Source organism: Lagopus muta, chromosome 1, assembly GCF_023343835.1.
Source record: "Lagopus muta isolate bLagMut1 chromosome 1, bLagMut1 primary, whole genome shotgun sequence".
Lineage (NCBI taxonomy): Eukaryota > Metazoa > Chordata > Aves > Galliformes > Phasianidae > Lagopus > Lagopus muta.
Window position 1 is genome coordinate 50,073,410 of NC_064433.1, and position 18,833 is coordinate 50,092,242.

An 18,833-nucleotide genomic window follows, 5' to 3' on the forward strand; every position below is an offset into this window, starting at 1 on the left:
ATTTTCGGGAGCCGCAGTTTGCGCAGCGCCGGGGCGCCCGTAACGTAAGTGAAGCGGGTTGGGGCGGCGGCGGCCATTTTGTGCCGGGAGCACGGAGGAAGAAGACGCGAGCGTCTCCACACTTGACGGGCCCTGGAGCCGACCGAGAGCCCCGCCGTTCCCTCCGCCGACGCTCAGCGGGTCTCTGACCCACTGACCAATTCTTCTGCGTTTGTGTCCCTCCCGAGAGCCGAGGTGGCGCAAAGCGAGTCCTCCGAGACCCAGCCGGCGCTGGCCGGGCCCTCGCCCCGCACCCCCAGCCCTTCGCCGTCACCACGGCCGGCATTCCGATGCCTCTCGCCCACCCCCCCGGGGGCGATGAGGGGCTTCGGGGACCGGGGGCGAGACCGGGACCGCGGCGGGTAAGAGGGCGACGGGGAGGGCCGGGCTGGGGGGCGGGGGGTGATCGGAAGGGGGGGGGAGCAGAGGGCTTGGGGGACGCGCACCTCAGTTGAAGAGGCTGGGGGCCAAGGGGAAGGGTTGGGAGGGGGGGTTTCTTCTCACATGATCGTGTTGAGGAGCGTAAGGGGGCATTGGGGGAGGGGGTGGGGGGTGAGGACGGATTTTGCACCTCCGATTTTCACGTTGAGAGGCGTATTGTCACAGTTTCGGCAGGAAGGGGTGGCTTTGTTTTTATTTACTCTTTTTCTTACTGACGTGCCTAGTTTGCAGTTCTAAGGCCTACCTCTTCCTTTTGTCCCCGTATCCTTAATTTATTTTCTCCTTTACCTAATTACCTCTCCCCTCCCTCCTCCCCACCAACCACCAACGGGGGTCTCTGTGGCTCTGGCGCTGCCCTTCGTGCTGTCATTGCTCCTTTGGGGCTCCCTCAGAAGATGGCAGTTGGTGAAGGGCCCTTCTCGTGAGAGGAAATGAGAGTGAAAGCTGCTGCTGGGCTGCCTGCCTTCTCAGGAGGCCAGTGGCTGTAAACATGGCCTGGGCTGTGCTTTGCAAGCGCGGCCAAGCTGTGCGTGACCAGCCTTAGCGTGACCAAGCTGATGGAGCAGTCGAATGGGAGCTGTCTGGCTGCTGTGGTTATGGCCTACTGCTCCGTGCTTCCAGTGTTGCTGTTGAAATGATTACGGAAGGGTTTTGCAGCTTTGACTCCTTCTAAGGATAGCTGCAATAGGATGACGTTGTAACATATAAATGGTTTGTGACTTGGTTTTCTTTCTGAGGGTTAAAAGCAATAAGGCTCATCCTAGAGAAAGCGAAAACCAGTTTAGGAGAGTGGTGTTTTCCATCCTTATAGTAGCAAGTAGTTAGGCCTCCATTCTCAACAGTTAACGGTAAACGTACCGTATGATCTGGTCTGCCATATTAAGACTGATTCTCATGTTTTTTGCTCTTATTTTCTCCCTTTTTCTCAGTGGCAGATCGAGGAATATTTTGTTGACGTGTCAAATTCCACTTTAACATTTAGTTTCTCTTCATCTGTGGAGGAAGATAGTCATATTTAGGCTTTATCTTTGCGCCCACATTTCACACTCTGAACTTAAAGCATCCTTTCACTTTTTTTCACAGGGAGGATGGTTGTTTTTTTCCACCATGAGCTTTCCAGCTGAGCACAACACAAGGACATCAGTGTAAATGCTCTGGCAATCTGAGATAGCTCAGGCCCAGCTGCTTTTGGAGTTTAGAGAGCATGTTTGAGTATGCAGACTTTCTAAGAGTTACCTAAAGTAACACTGTTCAGAGTGTCATTACAATGCTTAGCATGCATGAAATTTGTGTCGTCATGCTCTGCAGAAGGGCTTTGGTCGTTGATTCTTCTGGTTTAGATCAGGGATGTGGTGTAAGAAGCAAGTAAGGAGGAGTGCCTTATTTGTCAGGTTTTTGGACATCTGCATGGAAAATTGTTTCCTTGGCTTATTACACCAGAAGATTTAATGTATCAGGATTCAGCCACCGACAAGCAATACATAAATAATCCCTCTGACAAAGTGGGGCCACCCAGGATGCTAGGTACAGAAGTTCTTCATCTTCCTAGTGCTGACTTTTCCCTGAGCTAACAAATACAGACTTCCAGTTTTCTTCCTCTGAAGAATGAGCTGTAGGTGACTGCTTAGGAAAGGCAGCTGCACTGTTTTGCTCTGGAATGTAATAAATTCTCTCAGTTCTGTCCCAGAATCTGTGGCATGCTTGTGTTAGAGAGGAATGTTCTGGGTCAGTCTGAATTTCTTAGTGAAGTAATCCTAGATTTAAATCAACTTGACTGGAGCTGGAATCAGGTGGTTCCCAGCGGGGTTGCAGGAGTGCAGCAGGGTTCCCTTCCCTCAGGTCAGCGTGCAGCCATATTGCGTATGGGGACGGAGAACTGGAACTGCTGCACTCGTGTCAGAGCACGTGAATCATAATCATAGAATGGCCTGGGTTGAAAAGGACCATGATGATCATCTAGTTTCAACTCCCCTGCTATGTGCAAGGTCAGCAGCCAGCAGACCAGGCTGCCCAGAGCCACATCCAGCCTGGCCTGAATGCCTCCAGGGATGGGGCATCCATCCTCCTTGGGCAGCCTGTTCCAGTGCATCACCACCCTGTGTGTGTGGATTCTTCCCTCTGGATAGCTGTGGAGCACATAGAGTGCTCAGCTGTTTTGGGGTCCAGTCTTGCAGTCAGCTTTTCCTCTCGCCCTCCAGTAGACTCCAGCGAGGCTGTCTCTGCCTTCTGTTAGAACTGCTGGGTTGCATCAGTAGTTAGCATGTGGACCTCAAGTTAGCGTGGTCAGCAGCAGATATCTTCAGCGGAGCAGAGTGTTTCTGGAAATGATCTGTACTATTGTTGTTTCTCCTTTGTCCCAGAAGACAACTTAATGCTTCAAAGTGATTTTTGAGATTGTGTTTTGTTATCTTTGCCTATGACACTGATGACACAGGGTGCTGGCGGGAAACGTGGTGAGCATAGGAGGAGAAAATAAGGGGTATTTATACAAGGGAGAAGAGATGTAATGAAACACTTGCAGCAAAACAAACATTAGAATTTGCATTGCTGGCTGTAGGTTAAATTAGATCTGCCATGCTTTTTCCAACAGTGTAACTCCTTCCTGTTAATATGTTCAGGTTCTTCTTTTTGGTCTCTTAGCCTTTGTCATTTTGTAATTTCCTTTAGGAAGCAGTTTAAAGAGCAAATGTGGCTACTGTCTGAACAGATAGTCCTGTAATTAAGGTAATGCAAGCAGTATTTCAAATCTACTTCAGTTTTATCAGGCTTTCCTCTAGTTACCAGTTGATGAAAACTGCTTTGGGATTTCTGTAGCTTTTGGTTTGTTTTGTTGACTGTAATTTTTCCGGTGGAATTTTAAAGTAAATAATAATTTATAATGTATCCAGTAAGTAACTGCTTCATACTACTCTAATTCAGTAGCGTTACAGATTTTGGCCAGAAGTTATTGTTTTGTTTACTGCATCCCTGAGTCATAGGAGAGTTCTTAACCTTCTGAAGTGCGTGAAATTAACTGAGTAAATAAAACTTCTGTGAGAGAACAGTAACTTGGTATTGCTTGATGCTTAGGACGTTTTTTAGCAGAGTCAGAGATGTTTGAAAGAAGGTCCTCTTTTTTTCTTTTTTTTTTCTTTTTTCCCCCCTGGTGGATTTGTTTTGTTTTGTGGTTTTGTTTTGCTGTGGCTGGTTTAAAAAGGGAGGTGTTACTTATTGCCTTGGTTCTAGTGTTGTACACAGACTATCAGGCTTTGCTGACCTTGTTTCCTTTTTGTTCTTCCTTGTTTTGTATTTGAGGCATATGGTTTGATAAGAAAGGGGAGAAGCTGGAGAAGGGGAGAAAGGAAAATAGCAATTGTCTTCATAAAAATTACTCTTGAGATGGAAGGAACTTGTGATTAGAGATTTCTCCCATGCTTTTCATCTATCCATGTTTTAAGTGTAATCTAAGCTTCAGTGAAAAATAAGAGGCACAGCTGTACCAGCAGCTTTGTCCTAGGAGAGGGATCACAGGGTCACAGAATGGCCAGGGTTGGAAGGGACCTCAAGGATCCTGAATTTCCAACCCATTTAACACTTGACCAGGCTGTCCAGGGCCCCATGCAATCTGGCCTTGAACACCTCCAGGGACAGGGCACACAGCCACAGCCTCTCAGGGCAGCCTGTTCCAGCACCTCACCACTCTGTAAAGAACTTCCCCCTGACATCCAACCTAAATCTCCCTCAACCATTAAAACCATGCCTTGCCCTGCAGTTATCTACCCTTTCAAAGAGTCGATTTCCCCTCCTGTTTGTAGGCTCCCTTTAGGTGTTGAAAGGCTGACCTAAAAATGGCTGCACTGAAAGGAACCTCAGGGATGGCTTTGGGTTAGAATGGGCACAGGGCATGTTTGTGTTGCTGTAGCTATCATAGTATTGGTTTCTAGGGGGGAGAGAGAAAGTGAACTGTGAGAATATTGTGCTCGTGTCCAGGGGAAGAAAAGGAGTGGAAATGCTGCAGAAACGTGCAAATTTCCAACTAAACTATTCTGTTTGTAATTTATGTTGGTATTTCCAGGTTTGGAGCAAGCCGTGGTGGTCCTCTTCCTCCAAAGAAGTTTGGTAACCCAGGGGAGCGCTTACGAAAGAAAAAATGGGACTTAAATGAGCTGCCCAAGTTTGAGAAGAATTTTTACGTGGAACATCCAGAAGTGGCCAGGCTTACTCCAGTAAGTTTTTACATACAACAGAAAGTGTCACAACTGGAAAGCTTTGTTCTAGGGCCTCTAGAACAGTGCGTAATAAAACTGTCTCTTCATTAATCTTGTTTGGCATGTTTGTCCTCTGCTGCCTCACGCTTGTAGTTGCTGTCGCTGTAACGTCAGCAGAAGTGATGCTTCTGTTTTCAGCCATTTTTATACATGGTATTTTATGTTTGGCCACTTGCAACTCACCACCAAAACACTGCTGTGATCTGCTTACATGAGATTGACAAATGAAATGTCATCCTTTGTCAGTGCAGATGCAAATTAGAGGACTTCAGAGTTTCTCTACTGGGGAGGCCCTGAAATGAACTAAGATTGGTACAAATACTTGAGGAAGATTTGGGAGAAATATAGTTTTGTGATAGCAATTCAGGCTGAAAAAAGGAACTTCACAGAATGGCTGGGGTTGGAAGGGACCTCAAGGATCATGAATCTCCAACCCCCTGCCACGTGCAGGGCCACCAACCTCCATATCTAATACTAGACCAGGCTGCCCAGGGCCCCCTCCAATCTGGCCTTGAACACCTTTAGGGACGGGGCATGCACAACCTCTTTGGGTAGGCTATTCCAGCACCTCAGCACTCTGTAAAGAACTTCCCTCTGGCATCCAGCCCAAATCTTCCCTCCCTCAACTTAAAACCATTTCCCCTTGTCCTGCAGTCATCAACCCTTTCGAAGAGTTGTTTTCCCTCCTGTCTGTAGGCTCCCCTTAGGTACTGAAAGGCTGCAATGAGGTCACCCCACAGCCTTCTTTCCTCCAGGCTGAACAAGCCCAGCTCTCTCAGCCTGTCTTCATAGGGGAGGTGCTCCAGTCCCCTGATCGTCTTTGTGGCCCTCCTCTCATCCAATGCTCTGCTCAGAGCTCAAGCAGTTTGCTTAATGCCTTGTCCTTCTTAGTTCAGATGTCCCAGGGATGATTAGAGTGTGTATCCATCTGTGTGGCTGTCTCAGGTCTTAATGTTTCTCATGGTATTTTTTTCCTCAATAACTAATTGTAGTTTTTAAGGTCTGGCTCCATCTTCTCTAAAGTAGCTCACAACAAAGAGCTGAAAGTAGCTGTTAGACTCCCTTGTTAGTCCCCTCTCCCAGGCTGAACAAATCCACTGCTACTGGTCTGTTTTTGTAGCCTGTCCTTAGCCTCTGCCTTGCACTGCCGCAGTTACACATGCCCTGCTAACCGGTGTCCTTGCTACTCTTTGGGTTCAAACCTGGACAGCCACTTCCCCTGATCCTAAAATTGTCCTTTTCTGAATACGCATTTCAGAAATACTATTTTAAAGTATTAGGATGTTAGTGTGTCATTGTGATGTTGCCTGGGCTTCTTAGAAGCAGGAAGGAAATTCTTTGGTATGTTTTAATGGAAAGAGAGGGACTGCCCTGCCTTCACCTTGTTTGTAGTATGGCAGGGCCTGTTTTATTTATTGGGTTCTCAGTACTGTAGTATAGAACATGCTTAGTCTGTCCCTCTGCTTCTGTTCAGGTTTGAAGCTGTTGATAAATTCTGGCCTTGGAAGAAGGAAAAAAGCCTTTAAAACCTGGTATTGATACACTTGTTTTTAGAAAGGCTGGTTGGAAGAAAACAGATGCTAGGCTTTGTAGAGAAGCCTTACCTCTGATTGGTTGAGAGCTTGTGTGACAGCTTGATCTAGGGTGAAATCCTAAGGAAAGCAGTCATTTTGAGATCTTGTCGATCTGATCTCCCTAAGTAAGCCGTTAGGTAGAGGTGTGAAGCAACTTAATAATTAGAAGCGCGTGCTTGAGGATCCTGCTGAAATTTGGCATTTCTTTGCATTTTTTTTTCTCCATGTAAATAGTATGAAGTTGAAGAACTGAGAAGGAAGAAAGAGATAACAATTCGAGGAATGGAGGGCTGCCCCAAGCCTGTGTTTGCCTTTCACCAATGCAGCTTTCCACGTAAGTATTTTGCCTTTCTTTAAGAAAATGAGGATTACTCAAAAGCAGTAAGTTCTGTTTTTACAAGCTTTTCTAAAACTACATTTAGCTTCAGTTATCCTTAAAAAAAATTGTTTCCTTCCTTAAATGTGTAGAGTATGTGATGGATGCCCTGATGGACCAGAATTTCACAGAACCCACTCCAATTCAGTGCCAAGGCTTTCCACTTGCTCTCAGTGGTCGTGATATGGTGGGCATTGCGCAGACTGGCTCTGGGAAGACACTCGCAGTATGTATTCTTCCCTTTCCTCTCCAGACTTATTTTCACTGTTGCCTTGTGGAATTTACCCTTGGCTGCTTGTTACTAGTGTTTGGTCTTAGTACTACAAGCACGAAGTGAGGCTTTTGCATGTTTTTAAAGCTTGCTTTATTGCATCGTGGGTGAGCCTCAGCTCATCTAACCTGTCTCATCCACAGGCGTGTTTTTTGCGTGCTTCCGTTTTGATGTTGAAGCACTTCTTTTGTCCGTGCTTACGGTGTGGTTTAGGAAATAGTATGTGCTCCATGGTGTATTTGTCTTACTAAATATGAAAATCCAAAGAAATGATGGCTGAGTCTTCATTAATGTATTAATTTTATCTGCAGTGGTCAGGAAGGTATTTCCTTCTTTACGAGAAGCATTGTTTAAAGCCAGGATGACTCAATTCTACTAATTTAGGCTCCAAATGTTCCTTTTCTTCAAAGGTACTAAGCAGCCAAGTTTTCCACCTATCCAAAAGCAGATGAGGTGGCTCTATCCAGCAGCTCTGGAAATCTCATCTTTTGAATAAATACAAGCATGGTTTTGCAGGTGTTAAAAGAGATGAGATTTATTCCTATCTCTGAAACATGTAGTGGCTTTTGAAGGGATGTTAGGCAAAGCAGGCTCTTCCCATGGCCCAGTTGTCACAGCAGATGGTCGTTAGTGTTGAATATTGGAGTCCTGTCTTGACATAGGTTTTTTTTTTATTCCAGTACCTGTTGCCTGCAATTGTTCACATCAACCACCAGCCATATTTGGAGAGAGGGGATGGCCCAATTGTAAGTGCTTGTCAAACCTCTTCTTTTATCTGCATGGCATGGCAGCGTTAATGAGATGTGTGATTTAATTGATAAATCATAATAGTAAGTAGAGCACATTTACAATCACAATGTGAACATCCTGCTCATTAGTTGAAATTCTGTGTAATTCCTGACATGATCTAAAGATGTTTCTATGTTTTAGCTATTAGAGAGCAGATGGTCTGGCTTTGCTTATGGCATTTGAGCAGAGCCCTTAAGTTAGGGCCATGTCTACAGCTTGACTAACCTGAATGGATTCCTTCTGCAGTGCCTGGTTCTTGCACCTACCAGGGAGCTGGCCCAGCAGGTGCAGCAGGTGGCTGATGATTATGGCAAATGTTCAAGGCTGAAGAGTACCTGCATTTATGGAGGAGCACCCAAAGGTCCCCAGATCAGAGATCTAGAAAGAGGTAACCTAAATTAGATCTTGAAATGTGTGTTTGCAAATTTCTGGAGTGGTGTTTTTTAAAAACAAACAAACAAAAAAAAACAAAAAAACAACCTGTGTATTTGAGAGTGATCTTGAAGCCTGTTTGAAGAGGTATTAGTGACTGAGAAGCTGTCTCTTCTTCCCCTTGCAGTGATAGCGTTGTATAATGGCTTATTTGGATATTAGGCTTCCTTTCCATTTTATCTTTGAACTTGTGAAGGTCACTAGAACTTGTTCTTAAGGGCTAAGCTTTCTGCTCGTGGCACCTCCATAAAATTCTGCAATTACCTTTCCTAGCATAGCAAAGGGATGGAGTTAGGAATAATAAGGTGCCATGTTTCTGCAGCAACAGCAGTAGTGCTCTGGTGACCCAGCCTTATACCAAGGGCTATCTGCATGTAATTTCAAAGGCAGGAATGTTCTGAGGGTCTGATCTTCTCTAGGCTAAGTAGAAGTGGATATAATTGTGCGAGAAGATGTAAGATAAAGCTTGCATGTGCAGATCTGCACAAGGAATCAAAAGTTTTTACTTACCACTGTGGTTTGAAGAGTTACTCTTGAACACTGCAGTATCAGGGTAACAATGTGTGGTAGAAGGCTGTGGGATAGTTCTATTCAGTAGAGCAGCAGTGCACTCCTGTTCAGAAGCAGCATCATCAGTGGAAGAAACAATATTATATGAAAAGACAGTGAGGGGGTCAACTTGGTGAAATTTGGCATACTTTCTGTAGTGCTGTGCAGTGGATGAAGGAGACTCGTTAGAGAATTTGGGCAGATAAGAGTTACTGTCTTTGGAGCATTGCTTACTATTTGCTGCAGGAAAGATTGTTGGCTAGAGCTCATTGAACACACTTTTGACTTGGTTGTGATTTCCTTTGTATCTGGTGAATTTGCTTTGGAGGAATACGTCACTGATAACAAAGTGCAGTTTTTTCAGTGTCCTTAGCAAGCCTATGACTCTGCTAGAAGTCTAATTCTTGCATGAGCTTTGCCAGCTTCGTCAGCTCTGAGGAGCCCAAGTTGACACAAACAGAAAGATCAGGGCTGCCCCAGCATACTGTGCCTCTGCAAGTGAAGCATCGATGAAAGTATGAGGTTTTTGTGCTGCTTTTTGTTTGTTTTTTTTTTTTTTGTTTCTCAATTCATTACTTGGCTAAACTTGATGTTTGTGGGTATTTCTATAACGCTTGCTTCTGAAGAACTCGCCTCCGAGGCTTGAAAGTTGAGGGACCCCTTCCACCATTTTAAGGAATACATAAATTAACATCCTTGATGCTTCTTTGTGAATACTTGAATTCTGTTTTTATGCTGGCAGCTACGGGTTTGGTGACTGTCATAATTATAGCATTATTATTAAGTATTAAAGGCCATGATTTTAATTTGTGATTTAAAACTTAAAAGGAAAAAAAAGGAATCGAAACTAATTTGACCTGTGCAGCAAGGGAGACACTTTAAACATTGAGTTTAGTTGTAGGTCACTGTTATTTTTCCTAGAGAGCTCTCTAGATTGTATAAGCATGGATGAAAGGGGGTCAGGGTTGAGTAGAAGCTTATTTTAGTTCTGGTTTTTGGGCACCTGGTGTTCTGTGCTCTTAGCCGGTGTTTTCTGACAGTAAGCTTTTAGCTTCTGTACTGCATTTATTGTTCTAATGGCACTGTAATGGTAACTTCAGAATGGGGAAAAAATGAATTATTAAAAGAAACTAGGGCTTCTACTGAAATGAGTCAATCTTGGATATGGATGAGGGTGGTGCTTTTTCATCTTATTGAAGCGATTTTGCTCTAGAAGGTGATTCATTCTGACTAAAAATACCAATTGACATTCAAATGAAGAGCCTTATTCTTTTTTCCTCCTGTTTCAAAGGTGTGGAGATCTGCATTGCTACACCGGGTCGCTTGATTGACTTCCTTGAGGCAGGGAAGACCAACCTTCGTCGGTGTACATACCTCGTGCTGGACGAAGCAGACAGGATGTTAGACATGGGCTTTGAACCCCAGATCCGCAAAATTGTTGACCAGATCAGGGTGTGTGAACCTTGTGAAAGAACAGCCTCCTTCAGTTTCCCATCTGAAGTCCACAACCTTAAACCTTTCTCCCTTTCTCTTAGCCTGACAGACAGACCCTGATGTGGAGTGCCACCTGGCCCAAAGAAGTGCGCCAGCTTGCTGAGGACTTCCTGCAGGACTATGTTCAGATCAACGTGGGGAACTTGGAGCTGAGCGCCAACCACAATATCCTGCAGATAGTGGATGTGTGCATGGAGAGTGAGAAAGACCATAAGTACGCTCATTTTTCCCTAGAGTTTCAGTTTTTTTGGCTATATTTTAATATCAGCGTTGTCAAATACGAATTCTGAATAGTGAATTTACTTTGAGGTATTACTTAACCTTTGAATGTTACCAGGCAAGTAAGTCCTGTATTTATCCAATCTATTGCATTCGTAATCGTAATTGTAATTGCATTCTTAATTGTAGTACTGGATAAAAGACCTAAATTTTGTGAAAGTGGTGCTGGCTTTATCGCTGTGTGTGTGTGCTCAGTGCTCTCATGTCTATTTTAGACTGATACAGCTAATGGAAGAAATCATGGCGGAGAAGGAAAATAAGACCATCATCTTTGTGGAGACAAAGAGACGATGTGATGATCTCACTCGAAGGATGCGCAGAGATGGGTGATTAACTCCCTCCACCCTTTGCTTGTAGTGAGAAACAGAAGCTGTAATAAAAGCAGCAAGGTTTAAACGTTTGCCATGCTGTTGTTGGGAACAACCTGTCCGTTTGGTTCTTGGCTGAATTCAGTCTTGATTTCCTGGAATATTCCAGTCCATCAAAGCATTAATGCAAGAGAGAATATTTGTCAACTGTGCAGCTTTCAGTACCTCAGAATACTGATGTAATGAACTGGCAGGAACAGCATCAATATAGCAAATGTGATTTGGCTTAGATGGCTGCTATATGGTTAGTGGGTTTAATATGCAAGAAACATTCTAGGTGCATCTGAATGTGCAAGCTGGGTAGGTAAAGGCCAGAGGAAGGAGATGGGGAATAAAAATATTTCTCAAATGCTTTATTTTCTGCCTTCTTTCCGAAATGCCAGTAAAGCTTCCTGTTGCCTTTAATATATGTACTTTCTGTGTATACTAATGTATGTCTCTGTTTGGCAGTTGGCCAGCTATGTGTATCCATGGAGACAAGAGTCAGCCAGAAAGAGATTGGGTGCTTAATGGTGAGTCCATCACTGAGGGGGGGATAACTCGGGCTGCTGCATGTAACTTACTGAGACGTGCTGTTCTTAGGCTTTCTTTTGTCTCTATGCCCAATAGATACGTTTCAGAGGATTTTCTTTTGCCTTTACTGTTAATTTCAGTGGTTGTATTTGACCAAAATGCAATGGGAAAATTAGCTTAACCTGTGACGCCAGATTATGGACAAGTAATTGATGTGTTATTTCCTGACTTGTTGGGTTTTCTGACATTGACGTACATATTACCAAGATTGTGGAAAGTGAGCATTTAATGTAAATCAAGTTCAGATAAGGTTATCTTGTTTTGAAAAGTCTTGCTTCATAGCATGCTTTGTTTTACAGAGTTTCGCTCTGGAAAGGCTCCTATCCTCATTGCTACCGACGTTGCATCTCGTGGGCTAGGTTTGTACACATAGACCACTCTTGCCTACTGCTGCATATTTTTCTTCTATGGCCTGAAATGCTTTCTTTTTAAAAAAAAAAAAAAAAAAATCAAAGCGTGATTTTCCCCCACATGTGAAATACGTTTTTTAACATTAATCTTTTTTTTTTCTTTCATATTCAAAGTCTCTTCCTGCTCCTAATGAACAGGCTTTGGTCTGCAGCAAGGCCTAGGCATGACTAATCGATCGCCAAGAGGGAGAAGAGACGTCCAATTATGCAACCCAACCCTTCCACCACACTCACCTCTTCCCCAAATCCAGCTTTTGTTGCTGGATTATAGGGATGGATTGCTCTGTTCAGAGCGTGCCAGATAAAGCCCAAGTAGGAAGTTGTGGGAGAGCATTTCAACAGCAAATAGCTAATATTCTCCTGCATAGCACACCGCAGATTGAAACATACAAACCCCAACATATACACATCTTTACCCTGCAGATGTGTTCACATCTGAGAAAGCACTGCTCTAGATTTTTGATTTTGACATGTAATTCCCCTCCTCTGTGTTCCTTCTAGGCAGGATCACTGAGCTTACATATGGCCATGAACAGTGTTGCCCAGTATTGTAACTGAATCAAAATTGCACCGCTCAATTCTGGTAGTATGAAAATGATCTGGATGGATTAGTTGCACCCCCTTCTTAAATGAGCATACTTGGACTGTGAAACACTGTGCTAGGCACAGCCCTTAAGCATCTGCCCACTCCAGAAGGGGAGGATGACTTCTGAAGTGCTGAGTTTAATAACGCGCACTGAATATTCCAACCTCCCCGAGTGGCAGAATATAAACCACTTAGGGGTTAGTGTCTCTTAGTGGTGAATTTTAGATAAAATTATTGCTCATCATTGCAGATAACATCTGGAAAATCTCAGGCTTATTGGAAGTCACCGTTATTTGAACTCTATTTTTCATATGCTGAAAGGGTGGCTGTGCTGTGCATCTCATGGTCACTTGAACGCAGGCAGACCATTAGCAGATGTGGCAGCCTTTGTTCACACAACCTGCACCCCTCCTTCCCCTCCCCATTCAAAAAACGTCCAACACTTCCTCAGAGAGGTGATTATACGGACTTCAGTCTCTGCCCTCTAGGGTCATGTCTGGACCTGTGCAGTTAGAACTTGGGCCTGTTGGGAGAAGGGACAGAGGCCTGAAACTAGTTTGTATGAAAGAGAGCTGCTTTCTCTAGCAGCGTTTTTTAAACAGGCTTGCTATGTGCTGGTAGCTTCTTTGTGCATCTTGCCTAGACATTTAAAACAGCCTCACCCCCCTCAAAAACACTCACTGAAACTACTCAATTGGATAACACTTCAGAAAACAGTCTCCCCACTTCCCATCCTCCACTTCACCCAAGCTGTGGGGGAAAGGTACCAGAGTCTGTTTCTTGTTACTGAACAACATCTCTGCTTGTTTTGGGGCCCTGAGTTTGCTGCTTCTTAAAATAAGTCACTTAACTGGCAAACTTCTGGACGACTTCCTCCAAGATCCTGGAAAGTGAAGGCTTCTACCTAAATAACATAAAACAGGGGCGCGCGCCTTTTGGCTGAGTCACCAGGGCTTTCCCTCTTCTTAATGGAACATTGGTTTCAAAAAAGCTTCTGCCAGGTAAGTTCTGAGTCCCATAATGACTTCTTTGTGATAATTCCCTGGAGTGAGGTCCTCTCTCTGCACTGATCTTTTTTTTTTTTTTTTTTTTTTTTAATTTTCTTTTTTTTTTTTTTTTTGTTCAGTCTATTAAACTAAAAACATTGAATTTGTTTTGTTTTGTTTTCTTTAACAGAAACTTTGATATCAGCTACAGATCATTCTCAGTGCAGGGGTGGGGGCACATCTACATTGATGGTCAAACCAGCTCTCTAGACTAGCATGTTTGCTAGTTTGTCCCTTCTAATGAATACCATAATCGGAGACTGTCTGTGCCATAGGATACTCTGATGGCCTGACAAAGGGCATGTTTCCCAAATAGCTGTCAAAAAATGATTGATGGTTTCAATTTTAGTTCCTGCCACACGATCTTCTGAAAGTGCAGGAAGATTGTGAGTGCGCACAAACACTTTGGAGCATGCTAGACTGGAGAAGCCGAGTCTTGTACTTGCTCGGGTATTTCTTCAGCCAGCTGCGTGCTCTGCCAGGTTCACTTTCTAGTCTGGACAACAGTCTTACGTTTTCCTCTTCCTGCCTTCCCATCCTTCCCAGTCCTCCCCAGTCAAGTCAGTGCTGTCTACATCGATAGCTCCGCTTCCCTGCGCTTTCTGCTGGGAAAGCACATCCTTTATCCTCTGTGGTAATTCACGTTGCTTTGCTACTGATGGATGTGCGTAATGGGGCTGACTGAGGATCATGTAGCCTGCAGCTTGTCAAACTAGTTGTACCCTGGCTGTGAAGATGCAATCTGTCATGTGAACTCCTCTCTGTTTCGCTTTCCCCTTCTTAAAAAACCTGTTGCATCAAGGACCCTAGCTGGAGACTCGCGCAGCCCCCTGTGAAACCTGCCTTCTCACTCCCTTTTTTTGGTGTGATTCAGGACTTTGGAGCCAGCAAAGACTGAGGAGCCCCCCCTTTGCTGTAATAAGAAACAGACATAAAGTCCCCCTCCTGCCACTACAAGCCCCCTCATTTTTATTTTTTCCTACGACCCCTTTGAAATTGACGCAGTCTGGGCAATAGATGCAGTCTGACCCTTTGGATGTTGTTTTTCGCATCTCCTTTTTTTGTCGTTGACAAATGCCCCCTAAGAGCCCCAAATCGGGGCCAGAAAGCGTTGGAGGACCTGAAACTTTTACGTGAAGCCAGGTTCTCCGGCGCTTCCCAACCAAATGGGGCTACAGAGAAGCATCTAAGCCAGTTCACAGAGCGAGCGTGTGTGGGGACTTCTCGCTGCCACGGACCCTTGATGCATGCTCCCCGCGCTCCAGTGGTCCCGTGTCAGAGGGCGGAGTTTTCGAAAGGAGGCCGCCAAAAATAAAAGGCAAAGAGACGGGATCGGCTGCAGCGGTTTCCCACAGGAGGAGGGAGTGTGCATCGGTCTGGTAACAAACAGAGAATGTTTCTCTCTTTAAAACAAAAAAAAAAAAAAAAGAAAAAAAAAAGGAAATCACAAAAATCTGTGTTTTATTTTGGATATTTTCAGAATATTCGTCTTAAAATGCAGATTTTTTTTTTTTCACGAGCTGTTAGGACACTTACTGTAAATCCATGCTTTTTTTAATGTTCTATACTGTAGCAAATAGGTGGTTTCGGTACTTTAGATGCTTTCACTGAAGTGTTACACTAACATTTGCTTTGTTTCTGTCCCACGAGTTTCTGAAGTCTCCCTGGAAGGTGTGCGGCTCCAATCTCTTGTAGTATTCTTTACCCAGCAGTTTTGATCCCTTCACTTCCTGCTTCAATCTGATGTGGGAAGTTGGGAACTGTAAACAGAATGCAGGATGGCCCAAATTACCAAAGCTTGCCCAAAGTGGACAGAACAACGCAGTGAAATGTTAGTGCAATGCCTTCTTGTGATAACTATGCAGCTAAGTTAAGATACCGTAGGTACGATCTGTACAGTTTTTAATGAGTTGTCTGAATAGTAGTGTGATTGGAGAGCCTTAAACTTGAGGCCAGGGGAAGTAGCTCACCGTATCTTCATTAGGATTGTAAAAGTAAATATTTGTAAGACTTGCGTTTTATTTCATGTTACCAAATGGAAGGTAAGTGATCTCATTACTGTTATTACTTGTTAGACTTCTCCCAACAGAGTAAAAGCTTGACAGTGGCAGTCCTTCCCTTCTTCCACCCCAGTTTGCTGTGTCAGATGGTGTGGTTTTCACCATCAGGATTGTGCTTTGGAAAAAAAAAAAAGTACAGAGCTCAGCTTGTTCACCAACATCAATGAATTTAAGGCTGGAATACAGAGAAATGCATTCTGGGGAGGATGAATTTGAGTGCAGGGAGAAGCTGCTTGAAATCTACCACTGTTTTTCAGGACGCTGGTCTTTGTTCCCGATGATCTCAAATCCGAGTCTTCTACTCTTTTGGGATGAGTCTGTCTTGTATCTATTCCATGCATTTGCTAACTTGGTGTTGTTTTTTTTTTTTTCTTATTACTGTCACCTGCATTCGTGCTCCCCACCTTTCGTTGGCACGTCCTCTCTTCTTCTCCCCCTTTCCTCAACCCCACCCTTTCACTGTGCTTCGCACCCGGGCACTTCTCAAGATGTGGAAGACGTTAAATTTGTGATAAACTACGACTATCCGAACAGCTCTGAGGATTACGTGCACCGCATTGGCCGCACCGCGCGCAGTACCAACAAAGGTACCGCGTACACGTTCTTCACACCAGGAAACCTGAAACAAGCCAGGGAGCTTATCAAAGTGTTGGAAGAAGCCAATCAAGCCATCAATCCAAAGCTGATGCAGCTTGTGGACCACAGAGGAGGAGGAGGTGGTGGTGGAGGTAAAAACAACTGGGGGAGGGGCTGCATAGGGAGTAGGTTCCCATTTTGAGGGAGGGAAGACCGAAGGAGGATGAGGAAGTAATAAGTTTAAAAAGTAATAACTTTAAGATAAAACATCAGCAGTACATTTGTTTCGTACCTGAGATCTCCATGTGTTCTATAAATATTTCTTTTTTACAAGCTAGTAGGCCACTACTATAGCTTAGTCAGATTTTTGGTTCTTTTCCCCCCCCCTCCCTCCCCCAATAATATCCTCAAGGAGCTAATTCTACGTGAAGTAATTAATTTCTTGTAGCTCCTACCTAGACACAGATGCAGGATGCGTGTGCATGCACAAGTGCAATTAAAATCAGGGAATGGGTTTTCTGACTTCACCTTCAGTGGCTGAGACTATTTCTTCCTCCTCTCCCTGAAGGAATAATACGTTTCATTACATCCCTAAGCTAGTCCTGTACTACTTCTGTTTCCTTTGTCTCCCAGTGCGCTCATTAACACTTCCTGAGCTTCATAGCTACACCTTGAACAAAACGCAGGGATGGATGCACACAGCTGTGCAAGTCAGATGAATGGCTTTGCTCCTTGTGGGCAGTGCCCTGGCCTGTAGAAGGGGGAGAAAGGGTGGCAATAATTACCAGAGTTCGTTGTTTAAAACTTGTTCACGGTACTGAATCTTAATGTATCCGTCGCCAGGAGGTCGTTCTCGTTACCGAACGAGCAGTTCAGTAAACAACCCTAACCTGATGTACCAGGAAGAGTGTGACAGGAGGCTCCGGGGAGTGAAAGAGGGCCGGAGAGACTCAGGTGGCTTCAGAGACCGTGAGCGTGGTGACAGTTACGCCAACGGAGCCAACAAGACCTATGGCAGTGCCTACGGGAGCCCAAATTCCGCTTTTGGGGCAGCACAGAGCCAGTATGGTTACACTCAAGGGAGCTATGGAGCAGCTGCCTATGGCACGAGTGGCTATGGCACTGCGGAGTACAGTGCTAGCGGCTATGGTGCCAGCACCACAGCTGCCACCGCTGGGAGAACCTCACAGAGCACTACCCAACAGCAGTATGCAGGGATGGTGGGGCGCTCAGGCCAGCAGCCGCAGCCGCTCATGTCACAACAGTTTCCTCAGCCCCCTGCCACTAATGTGATGGGCTATATGGGACAGACTGCCACCTACCAGTACCCACCCCCGCCCCCACCCCCTCCACCCTCACGCAAATGAGACCACTCGCCTGCTGGTGACCAGTGTTAGACCTCTTGCATTTAAAGGAACCTTTTCTTTCTCTTCTTTCCCATTGTGATGTCTCTCTCATGCAGGCTAGGCTTAGAATTCACCGTTCCAATCCCTTGAGCCCATCGAAAATGGCCCCCAGTAATCCACATTACTGACCCTATCTTTTTTTTTTCCTTTTTTTTTTTTTTTAAAGAGATATATATAGTTGACTGGAAAATTTATTATTTTTTGTCTTGCATGTTGAGGAAATTGGAAATTTTATTTTCTCTAAAATAAATGAGTATAAGGCAGATAGGTCCCAGCTCGATCATCTTGGTGTCTAAGGTTTGTGCAAAAAAAAAAACCAACCAACTTGCTTTGAGGGGAGGAAGTTTCTATTCTGTAATACATTAACTTAATTTCAGGAAGTATCCAGAGAGGTGGGAACCTTTGGGGAGCCAAAAAGCAGTTCATTTAACACGATAAATGCAAGGGAGCAATGCTCGCTTTTCCTAATCTTAATATATTTTTTTAAAGTAGCTCACTATTGTTGCTTGTAATCTATCATAGGTAACTCTCTATAGGAAAACTCTGCTCGTTTGTCTCAGTGCAGTGGTGTTCTGAGTAAATTGTTGGCATTCTCTGCAGCTGTGGTAGCAGCAGCCCATCTTCTGGTACCTGTAGGAGGTATCTGCAGTAGGGAGGTTGAGATTAAAACCCCTGTGTTGAAGACCAAACTTGTCTCGGATTCAATACCTGAAAACTAGGTAAAGTCACTGTAGGGCATTACTGCTGTGGTGTTCAGCCAAGTAAGTCCTTTCTCTTGCAGTTGTTAAACTGCACAGTCATTAATGCCTGAAACCTGGCTACCCTTAAACTAGTTTCTGCTCTCAAGTTCCTACTGTTGGGTTTATGGAGATAAGTCTTATTTGAGAGCCCAGAAACCGAACGGAATGAAGACCACCAACAACGTATCTTGTTAGTCTTTCCTTGGTGAACAAAGTCACTTCTTGCCGTGGGAAATGCTCTGAATGCTGCTACACTGAGCAAAATGGGATGGAGTTTTCCACCTCTATAAGGTTTGAATAGGGTGGGTTGGGGGGAGGGGCGAGGGGAGGAAGGGCGGAGGAGGAGATTGCCTGGAATCTCCTTTCCACGAGGTAAGGAGTGAGCTGGTTAGTGCATCTTAATTCTGAAGCTTTCTTTCTTTTGTACCTTGCTCTGACTATTGCTTTTCCTGGCTTTGAGTGCATTTCCCCGTTCCATTGGTCCCTTTGAGCTCAGCTCTTGCAGGTAGGTAGCATTTTAGAAAATGTTAGAGAAGAGTGAAATTTTAGTAAATAAGTAAATAAATTGTTTATTTTA

At 44.5% G+C, this 18,833-nt stretch overlaps 1 protein-coding gene across 1 annotated transcript; it reads left to right on the top strand.

The window, feature by feature from the left end:
* The first annotated feature begins 50 nt into the window (after window positions 1–50).
* DDX17 (DEAD-box helicase 17) lies at window positions 51–17,678 on the top strand. The gene is made up of 13 exons (XM_048940767.1): window positions 51–401; window positions 4,535–4,685; window positions 6,536–6,635; window positions 6,770–6,903; window positions 7,629–7,694; window positions 7,984–8,125; window positions 10,010–10,170; window positions 10,254–10,426; window positions 10,707–10,817; window positions 11,310–11,371; window positions 11,732–11,791; window positions 16,023–16,262; window positions 16,954–17,678. Exons 1-13 carry the CDS (start codon window positions 358–360, stop codon window positions 17,475–17,477), a joined length of 1,968 nt encoding a protein of 655 aa, XP_048796724.1. The 5' UTR covers window positions 51–357; the 3' UTR covers window positions 17,478–17,678.
* Window positions 17,679–18,833: the final 1,155 nt, after the last annotated feature.

What these genes read in the sequence shown, in the direction of transcription:
- DDX17 (XM_048940767.1), top strand. Translation starts at nt 358, where the DNA reads ATGAGGGGCTTCGGGGACCGGGGGCGAGACCGGGACCGCGGCGG. An exon ending in AAGTGGCCAGGCTTACTCCA is followed by an intron (nt 4,686 to 6,535) that starts GTAAGTTTTTAC and finishes CCATGTAAATAG; the next exon opens with TATGAAGTTGAAGAACTGAG. An exon ending in TCACCAATGCAGCTTTCCAC is followed by an intron (nt 6,636 to 6,769) that starts GTAAGTATTTTG and finishes TTAAATGTGTAG; the next exon opens with AGTATGTGATGGATGCCCTG.